The sequence below is a fragment of the Neurospora crassa genome, linkage group III, assembly GCF_000182925.2.
Source record: "Neurospora crassa OR74A linkage group III, whole genome shotgun sequence".
Classification (NCBI taxonomy): domain Eukaryota; kingdom Fungi; phylum Ascomycota; class Sordariomycetes; order Sordariales; family Sordariaceae; genus Neurospora; species Neurospora crassa.
This window is the reverse complement of record NC_026503.1, coordinates 2,295,718-2,306,104: the sequence shown is the minus strand read 5'-3', so window position 1 is coordinate 2,306,104 and position 10,387 is coordinate 2,295,718. Positions and strand designations below refer to the sequence as shown.

The 10,387-nt window shown below is 50.4% G+C and overlaps 1 protein-coding gene across 1 annotated transcript; it reads left to right on the top strand.

Moving 5' to 3' along the window:
- Positions 1-6,739: 6,739 nt before the first annotated feature.
- On the top strand, positions 6,740-9,633 carry NCU00017 (hypothetical protein). The gene is made up of 2 exons (XM_951911.2): positions 6,740-7,043; positions 7,172-9,633. Exons 1-2 carry the CDS (start codon positions 6,874-6,876, stop codon positions 9,429-9,431), a joined length of 2,430 nt encoding a protein of 809 aa, XP_957004.1. The 5' UTR covers positions 6,740-6,873; the 3' UTR covers positions 9,432-9,633.
- Positions 9,634-10,387: the final 754 nt, after the last annotated feature.

Genomic DNA, 10,387 nt, shown 5'->3' with positions numbered 1-10,387 from the left:
AGCAACAGCGGGCATCTGATTCAACTGTCAGTGTCACTGACTGACAAACCGCCCCGCCAGGCGACCATTTGGATGACGAAGTATGAGCGGAGCCTTTTCTGGGGCGACAAAGGTCCGTGCTTTTCGCCCATAGGTACACTTCCATTCTGCCACTCTGTCTGCTTCCATGCCCTGGCTGTTCCGGGCTCCAGGCACGCCTTCTGCCATCGCTCCGAGGATCTTCAGGTCGCCCGACACACCTGGTAAAGCAACGGTGCGGCCGGAACCTTCGAATGCGTTCTACAAAGCTGCTGACAGATCAAAGCTTCATCTTGTTTGACTTGGGGTTCGTTCCATTTCTTCAGTTCGAGATTTACAGTGAATCGAGGTTCGGATGCTGCAGCACCGCTCGAGCACCGATGTCCAGATGGCCAGGCTGTCAGGTCTCTCCAAGGAAGCGAGACATGCTGCCCTGGGATTTCCTATTTGCCCCTCCCCCGCAGTACGGACAACAAGGCGGTCAGTGGTTGTCGCATGCACCACCGGATGGCCTGTACAGAGGCCACAGGCCAACGATGCTGCTAGGTAGGTATCACAGAAAACGAAATGGAACAGGACAACACGCGGAAAGTTGGCAGGCTGCAACTGTCGTCTTATCGAGATTCGAGAGAGTCCGTTTGTCCGGACGTCGCAGGAACCCGCATGCCACTTTGGGTGGAGCAAGCGAGTGACAAGAGCAAACGACGACCCTCGACCCGACCGAGAACCGGGTCCTCAGGGGTTGTAGGACACGTCCCCGCCCGTGCTTATACGAGGCGCGCGCCGGCCATACGGCTCCGCCCCGGCACGCCGATACCCAGTACGTCCCGGAGTCTCTCCCCGGACTGCTCGGCGCCCGGCTGGAAGAAGGCGGGGCTAGAAGCCAGGGAGCTCGGTACCCTTGTAACGTACTACATACATACACTACAGTAGTGTAGTACCATGGGTGTTAGCTACCCCGCTGTACATGGTGACCCCAAAGACGCTGCGGCGCGCCGCCCACCTGGCCATTCAGAGTCCAAAGGGACCTCAAGGTCCCATAGTCCAATGCCTCCACGATCCGGATCCGATATACCGTTACTACCTACTGTACAACACGCATTGAGCCAGAATGGGGCTGGAGCTCGGAGGGTGTGGCATTTCCTTTCAGGCAACAGACTAACAATCAAACCAGCCTCGACTTCAACGACGTTCACTCTCGTGGAGTCAGTGTGAGCAAGGCTTGGCAGTTTTCCGGGCACAGCTCGTTAGACATGAGGACTACCTATATTCAGTCAACTACACCCGGCCCTCTGCCTTCCAACCCAACTTGCCCCTACCCACCCCAGTCACGAGGTACCCGGGAGCCTGATTGAGTTCTAATACTCTTGCTAAAGATAGGACTTCGTCAAACTCAGGACAAGATCACCCTTGTGTCCCTCTGTCAACGGATTTGAGCTCAGAATATCACCGAGGCAGCGTCGATATGGAAGACGTGACAACATTCAACACCAACTGACTTTAGCTAAATAACGAAGGCTTTAGAGACGTATCTACTGCAAAGTTAGGTAAGGAAGCGCAACGCGCTCTGGATTTGTTGATGGATATGTATGTGAAGCCCATTCCCTCGGTGTCACGTCCAGGACGAACAGCCAAACATGTTGAGTTCACTGATAGTAGAGGCGTGGACTCAACCGAACGTTTGACGTTCCTATTATCTACAGAACCTTGGCTCTGTACATCGGCTCGCCTTGCCCCATCCCTCCTGCCTCGAGCCTCGTTCACCTCGTCACTACATCACATTTCAATATTAGTAGGTTCTGGTACATTTGAATTTCCATCCCCTTATCTCCGCCCCTTCGAAACCAAGTAAGGTACCAATCCTCTCTCGCCTTTTAGCAAACATGAAGTCAAATTCTGCTGCCTGCTCTGCTGCTGTTTTGTAGCCATTCGATGGACTTCAATGGCCCCATGAGCGCCGTTCTTGTCTGATATCACAGTTTTAAAAAGGCAGAGGGGCTGAATGATTTCTACTGACTGATCGGATGTAACTACGTCCGGTCTGTGGCGTATGGGGATCTGATGCCAATTTGGCTCGCTTGGATGAGACACTAGGGCGACGAGGACTGAATCGTACGAGTGGCAAGATGGGATTACGCCTTCCGTGCCAGCATGGACGTCGAATGTTCGCACGTGTGACTATACTTGGGCTAGTAATGTAAGCTATGCCTTGCTCCAGGGGTAGAAGTAGAAGCTAGGCACCGTAGAGGTAGGGTAAGGTATAGTATGAGTAGAATGAAAGGGTGTAGTGGTAAAGTGGTGATGGACACCAATTCGAGCTCGCTGTTGAAGATTGACATGTTTGTTGATTGGATTTACTCAAGTACAGGAGACGGGGAAAGGGATGGTACGTATGATGTATGAGCGCATGCCTGTGACACGGCTCTGTTTTCTCCAAATGCTCTGCCTAATATATCCAGAGACGACCTTGGTCTGCTCTTCATGTGCATGTCAGTAAGAACAGTTCTAGGTAGGTTGTCAGACATTCAGCTGAGTTAACGCCACACAAGTGTCCTGCCTCTCTCTCTCTCTCTTTCTCTGATTGTTATGTAGACGTCTTAATGTTCTCAATGGGTTAGGGAATAGAAAGGGACACTACCGATTTCACCTGGCTGCCTTGAGCCATCGAGACTGGCTTTCAAATGGAAAGTATCAAATGCTGGTGGTCTCATTCTACCTTGAATTTCTTTGGGAGAAGAGATGGAAGCTTTCTTTAAGGACCGCGTCCGGCATCACTTCAAAGTTTCTCGTCATCTCCCGTTGCCAAATCATCTCTCCCCTAGACGCGCGCTTAAATTCAAGAGGTATATGCAAAAGAGCACGTTTTCGTGAGAATGAGTGGGTGTATTGATGTACTTTGCCCTATCACGACATCAAGTAAGTAGTATGTGGGCGTTTTTAGTATGTAGGATGTTCACCCAGTTCGGCAACGGCAGCCCTATGGCGTCTATTCTGGTCGGACTAAAATTATCTTGCTCCCTTTGTGGATATCAGACGCGCGTATGTGTGTTCAGGAGCCTAGCAGGTTGTGGGAAATGGTGAAAGGGTTGTATAGAGATGGGGAAAACGTGAGTGGTTGCACGGTGGGTGAGTGGAAAGAAAAAAAGTCCGAGGTGCTCGCACTTCAACACAAGTGGGACTGGGACAGGACCAGTCTTTCTACTCCCGCGTGGTGCCGAAAACATACTATATGTACAGTAAATTCAAAGCTACGCTATCAATTTTGCCAATCAGCCAAAGAGCCCGCCATTCCGTCAGCAGAATAGTATCGCTCCTGACCAGGTTTGGCGGTGTGGGGCAGGGCGAGACGAATGTCGTGTGAAGGCTGAACCTGCTCAGAATGAAGAGCTTGGGGAGGAATGATGGTCGCGGCACGTAACTGTACGAGTAGTTTTTGTGTTGTCATTGGGGGTGTAGTTCACATTCATGTTGCCATAAAGGAAGGCTGTTCCCATCTGATTTTGCTTTGCTGGAGCTTGCTAGTGGTTCGAAGCTGCCGTCCCGCATAGCGATGATGGACCGTCAAAGGAGGGGGAGAGAGTTGTGTTGGCACAAGGCAATCGCTTTCAGCCTCAAAACACTTCACGGGGCATCTACCCACCGTCAAAACAGAGTTATGCCCCCAAATCGGACTTGAATTATGCGTAAAGCTGAGGCCGTTTCGGGCCTAGTGAGTCGTTCAATTTCTTTCGCGATGAAATTCGACAGATATCTTGCTTCCAGGCAAGCCTTGTATGTTTCGAGGAAAAATTAGAGAATTAGATGGCCGCCTGTGTCTCATCTTCGAGAATGTTTTCCAGATCATTCAGCGTTATCCAACCTTTGTAGGAAATGGTGCTTGATGGCATGGCCTTTGAGTCAGACTGTCAGTAACTAGACAATGTGGTGTCTCTAGACCAAACTGAGAGATATCTTCACTTCATGTTCCATATAGAGGAACCTTAAACTGCTGCGGTTGCTGAACGGAGACAATGAAGACACTGGTGGACGAGGATGGAACTCGTAGACGGAGTGGCTCGGAAGACGGAACACGAAATACGGAGGGGCGGTGTGGCTAACAGTGCCGATTCACCGGAGGGGGGCTTTGACGTGACACTGCTGCCGTCACTGTGACCACTCAGCCGGGTTCAGACGCAGAATCAAAGCAAAACTTATGAGAAAGAAGGCGAGTTGTGGTAGTGCTGCCCAGTGGGACGGCTTGCTTCTAAGGGACTCACGTATGTAACCATGATAAGCGTACTTCAATCAGATGGAAAGCCGTATAACCCAGTGCCTGCACCACGTTGGACAAAGGGCGCGTTACGCAGCCTGCCGCGTAGTTTAAGCAGAACCGTGCATTAAGGTTGCATGGTCTCATCTGTCGACAAGTTTGAAGTACGACGGTGCTGGAAGTCGGGCGGGACAGATACTGGACCAATATCCAAGAGACAGATTGGATAACAGCCGGGTCATCACAACTCTGTCATGCCTGGTGGTATAATTTCTCTCACGTCAGTTTGCGAGGATCTGTTAACCGTAAAATCTATCAAGGCGAGCATGGAACTGTCATCCTGTTTGCTCTGTTTACAGTCGTTAGTAGCTTGATACTTAACGTTCACGGCAGCTTGTGTTGAAGGTTGGTAGATGTTGACTGGCGCTTGATGTGGCCGGGCCAACAGGGTACTCATGGCCTGTGTACGTGGTTAATGCATGGGGAGAATAGTGACAAAGCTAAGAATCTCACCTTTCGAAAGATCATGCGCAGATTCAATAAGGAAGAGGTGGGGGGTCAACCAATAGTGTGATGTACCAATATGGGAGAGATGCTATCGTGGATGCGCGGACCGGGAAACAGGAATGACTCTTACGCTAAAGATGGTAGAACCACCTTGCTTCGCTAATGTTTCGGTGTTATAAACCCTGCTAACGAAACATAGAAATAACCTACTTTCAGTTATCTCCTTGGATCTGAAGACCGCTGGTGTCCACGTTCAGAAACTGAAAGTGGCACTGGCAAGTTGTGTTGAGGGAGGTGAGTGAGTTGCTGTTTCCCCACATAGCCCTAGAGATAGAGACAGCTCTTGTGTGGTGCGCTTAGCTGTTAATGATGAGTGTTAGTGAAGCCTAGAGACAAACAGCATTTGTGCTAACTCTGTTGTTAGAGATCGCAGCATAAGCGCTTAACACCCATATTTGGCCCGAGCCCCCGGCAGTCAGCAACCCTTGCTTTGATCTCATGGGTTGATGGTCAACCCCTCAACAGGGCTGTGAGAGTGACAAGCAGATGTAACCTCAACAACAAGTGAACAACAAGCATCAGACCCGATAAAAGCGACGAACGAACGAATGGTGCAGATTCACCCTGATTCTGTATTATTAATGACTTCAGGGATCGAGCCTCTCTCCCTAACGCCGGGTGTGGAACTGGCACCGTTTCCCGCTCACTGCCCCATTGTGTCCTCGTCATGCCTCACGTCAACGGCGACTGTATCCAGTCTACGGGACGTTAAACGGGTGCCTGATTTCGATGGCCAACAGTTTCCCAGCATCAATCATGTTCACTGCCGTCCCTCTTTTGCGCAATTACATACGACGCAGTGGTAGTGATGGGCTTAGAGCAACGTTGAGGTGAGCTTAGTGACGGCTGGCTATGCGGCAAGCCGAGGAAGCTGCGAAAGCTGGGGAGCATGGAGGACCAGGACCATGCTCCACGTCAACGGGATTCAAATGATTGCGGGTCGGTCCTCGATGCTGTTTGCCGGTGTAACATGACATCGGGCAGCTTTCCTGAAGGTTTCCTTGCCCCGGCTTGGCGGCTTCTGGATTGTCAGCAAATCCTTCTGCCTATCTTCTCTTTTAAGCACAACTTCAGTTGTCCATGTTTTATTGTTACGTAGGTCAAGGAGGCGTAAGAATTCATATCCAGGTGGCTTTCCAGTCCTGATGGGACCACACCGTCCTGCATCCATCCAGACGGCCATTGGTTATTGTACCGCGTCCACTCCCTTTTCGTCTGCCCGAACCTGTCGTCACAAGTCTGAGAGCTAGCATACACAGCCGTGTGGGTTGTATGGTCCCTGTTCGTGGTATGACAAGACGGGCACAGACGAGAAAGGCATTGATTTGAGTTGAGCATGCCTAAAAAATGGCAGAACAAGGAGGTCCTTCCACTCTCACTGCGGTTTCTCTTCCTCCACACCTTCGAAGAACATATGTGCTTAGCAAGCCATGTACTTCGTCCTGTCTCAATACTACTGCTACCCTTCGCTGATGTGATTGGCGCCTTGTGGTGACAAGGGGACCAGCACATAATCATACCATCCCACCAAGGAACGGGCCAAAAAGGTACATGCCCGGTTCCGTCGACAGTGAGGCGGCGTGCACCTACGCTACCGGCAGCACTATACCCTTTCCCATCCCATTCCCATTTTAAACCTCCCTCATGGCTATGGTTGGGGCCGCATCTTAGGCGGGGTGTAGAGGTTAAAGTTCTGATGGGTACTGCCCCAAGCCCAGGCCTTATTGTATCCTTTCTCGCCTAGCCAGCTACAACCGCCTCAGATACTTTTTTCATTTATATGTGAGGGTACAACTAACTCGGCCCTCTACCCTTGATCCACGAAGCTTACTCTCGGTCAACTTAAAATCTCACCCATCCATGTCCCACACCTTACATCTCGGCTCGCTCTCTTTCCAAGGTCCATAGTGAAAGCAGACTTTATTCTGTCTGCTTCTCTTCTCTTAGTCCAGTTCGCGAATCCGAGTCAGTACTGCTCGGATTTCCATGAACGATCTCTGAGTCCGAACTAGACTTACTATCAACTTTCCACAGACAAGATGCAACAGCAAATAGGGACGAGTCATCACCGAGCTAAGGGTACCAGGGAGGCCATGGCGATCATGGGTCCCCGTCCAGACCCCTCAGATACATTTTCTTCTACACCTCGGCCTGCTCAGTCAGGAAGGAAAGGGTCGAAGAAAGTAAGAACCGGCTGTCTAACCTGCAAGTAAGTCCGAGTTCGCCATCCCAGCCGCCTGGTCTCACAAAAGACAAGGGTTTATGAGTACATCAACACCCGAATCTCTACTTGACGCCCTCGATCAACTTGAAATTGTACCTGACACTCGCATATAGAATCCGCAAAGTCAAGTGCGATGAGGCAAAACCGTTTTGTGTCCGTTGCACAAAGACTGGTCGAAGATGCGATGGATACCTTGACGCAAAAACCTTGATTAGCAGGAGACCCCGAAGATCCGGCGGCATGTCCCAGACCGTTGCCAACAACCCTCGCGGCTCGCTATCTGTCTTTTACCAGTGGGCATCCGAGGACGAGAGACGTTCCTTTCACTTCTTCCAGGATGTCACGGCACCTTGCCTTTCCGGTGACTTTGACGGTGCTTTTTGGCGTGTGCTTGTGCTTCAGATCTGTGAATCCGAACCAGCAGTGAAGCACGCCGTGTTGGCTGTTAGCAGCCTGCACGAAGCAATGGTACGCGGCGCCGTGGCGCCCTACGTCGACATTGCCGACAAGCAGTCTTTTGCGCTATTCCAATACAACAAAGCCATTTCTTGTCTTTTGGACCGGATGCCAGACGTCGACTCAAGGCCCCTTGTACCACTTCTCACCTGTATCCTCTTCGTCTTTCTTGAGTTTATGCAAGTTAAGGATGTCGAATCACTTATCCACCTACAACAAGGGCACCAGCTGTTAAGTCAGCTCGAACGAAAGCCGTCGCTGCGGGCGAACCCCGAATTTGAGATCATACGGAATCACATCGTTCCCATGTACACTCGAATCAGTCTGACGATGTTGATGATTGGTGGAGATCCTACTGCTATACCAGTACCGTTGAAGACGTTGACCGACGTTCCAATGACCTTTGAAACAATTGACCAAGTTCGGTACGCGCTACACGACTTTATGGAAGAGTGTCTCAGGTTCACAAAAAGGTCGAAGCCGGCAAAGTATCAAAAAGTATCACCAGAAGAACTGCGGGCACTGGAAGGGGATCAGGATCTTTTGATGAGGAAGCTGTCTAGGTTTAACGTCGCATTCGCACTCTTCCTGTCAAAAAACCAGAAGCTTCTCCCATCGGGGTGTGTTGACTTGATCGAAATACATACTAAGACCATTCACATTTGGATATCAACAGCGTTAAGCACCAAGGAAACCGCCTTTGATGACCACATCTCCTTCTTTTCCGCCATCATTCCCCGCGCAGCCGCTTTCATGGAAACACTCTCCAACCCCACAACGCGCGGAAGTCAGACAAGCAAAGCCGCGACAGTAACAGGCACAGCGGCATCACTTAGAGATGCTCGACGCTTCTCGGCCATGTTCAGTTTCGAAACTCACGTCATAGCCCCCTTGTTCTTCGTCGCCATCAAATGCCGCCATCCCGAAGTCCGCCGCGCTGCCCTCGACCTTCTTCGTCGCAACCCCGCCCGCCGCGAGAATGTTTGGCGCGCCGACATCATGGCTTCGATAGCTGAATACACCATCAAGCTCGAGGAGAGGCATCTGTACTCTGAATATACCCCATCGCACTCAGCATCTCCACCTGGCGCAACGAGCACGCCGTTCTCGTACCCTCTTGCCCCAGGCGAGATGTGGTCCGGCGAGCTCCAAAACACACCATTTGGTTATAGCGACGCCGATGGTACCGCAACCATAGTTTCTTCTTTGGGATCAGGATCTGGACTGGTAGGCGAAGGAACGATCGATTTCGCCCAGTCGAAGCTCAGCATGAGCCAGCATGATCTGCCCGTCGACCCATCTCTTCTGCTCGCCGAAGATCAGCACTCGGTGCACTCACACAGCGATTGTTCCTACTCGGCTGCGTCATCGTACGATATGGATGCCACTGCTGAGTTGAGCGATACGATATACATGGGCGTGGATATGAACAACACGCCTGTAACGGTCCCGATGACATTATCAGCCGAAGTGGCAGCAGTGACTGCCGCAAGAACAACCACAGCAACATTAACAACATCCCCCGCGTGGACCGCCCCGCTGGTTCAAAACCAACACCAACAACATCTGAACTGGAACAGTAGCCTCGCAGCAACCGCCCATCACTCATATTCTCCACCACAACCACAATCACAATCATGTTCACGGAAACAATCATCCGGTATATCCTTCGGTCCCAGCCATCCACCGCCAGCAGTGCCAGCGCAAGCCCGACGTATGCGCAGTCCCGACGCCCCTTACGATGTCCCGGAACACTTCCGGGTACACACAGCAGCACTGATGTCGGACTGTGACGACGGAAAAGAAGAAGGGACGGGCTCGAGGAGGAGGAGTAGCAATAAGGTGGTTTTACTCAGAAAGCTGAGGGGGTTGGAGGGGGAGTGGGATGTTCAGACGGAGTATCTGACTGTTAGATAAATGTTGATCAGAGGTAGATGTTACCTAGGGCGCTGGAAAGGACAGCTATGAAGAGGTGGGGCGGTTCCCGTGGGGGTACAAAATGGAATGGGTTGGGTGGTTATTGTGAATGCATACATTCCAGGCGCATTTTGGTCTTGGGCTCTTGGGAAGAGGAGCCTTCACTTGTAAACATTGGGAAGGTGGAAGTGCTGGAGACAGAGAAGGGGACTAGAACAGAAGAGAAGCACATGCATGGACGGACGGTGTGGGGTATTGTAGATGTTTTGACGCAGAATAACTCCAATCAATTATCAATCTGTAGATTCCTCAAGAGAATCATAGCGGGTGGAAGGGGGGGGTAATGAGCTGTTGATACACCAGATTATTATCGCTCATTTGAATACAACGTCTAACTGTGTTGCGCGCATACGTCCCGGCGCACCAGAAGCAACGGATTAAATAACAAGCCGGTTGATGGGTACTGAACGGGACAGAAAGTTAAGCGGCTTACAGGGTCTAAGCTGTACTATATATTGAGCGGCTAGATATATAATGAGCCGTGGACCAACAGCTTGTAGTATACTGAGCGGCTTATTAAATTAAACAGTTTAAGGTATTTGAGTAGTTTATAGCAGCTTAAATTAAGTACTCCCCAGTACTAGATCCAGGCTTACAACGGGCATTTGGGTGCGTACGGATTACAATACAATTTGCGCTCTAATCCCCACCCCCCTTTTTGTATAAATACTATACCCGCCTGTACTGTAATAAACTAAACTTAAATCCACTCATCTCCCACCAACCCGCTATACCTAACCTTTTTGCTATTAAGCGAAGTAAATATTCTAATTAATATATAAGAATTCTATATCATTAGTAATCTCGAACTCGTATTCGTTTTTAGTTATTATTAAACGTCGCTTATCCGGTCCAATACCGTATAAATAGTAAGATACGAAGTAGTACTTATTACA

What these genes read in the sequence shown, in the direction of transcription:
- NCU00017 (XM_951911.2), top strand. Translation starts at nt 6,874, where the DNA reads ATGCAACAGCAAATAGGGACGAGTCATCACCGAGCTAAGGGTACCAGG. An exon ending in ACCGGCTGTCTAACCTGCAA is followed by an intron (nt 7,044 to 7,171) that starts GTAAGTCCGAGT and finishes ACTCGCATATAG; the next exon opens with AATCCGCAAAGTCAAGTGCG.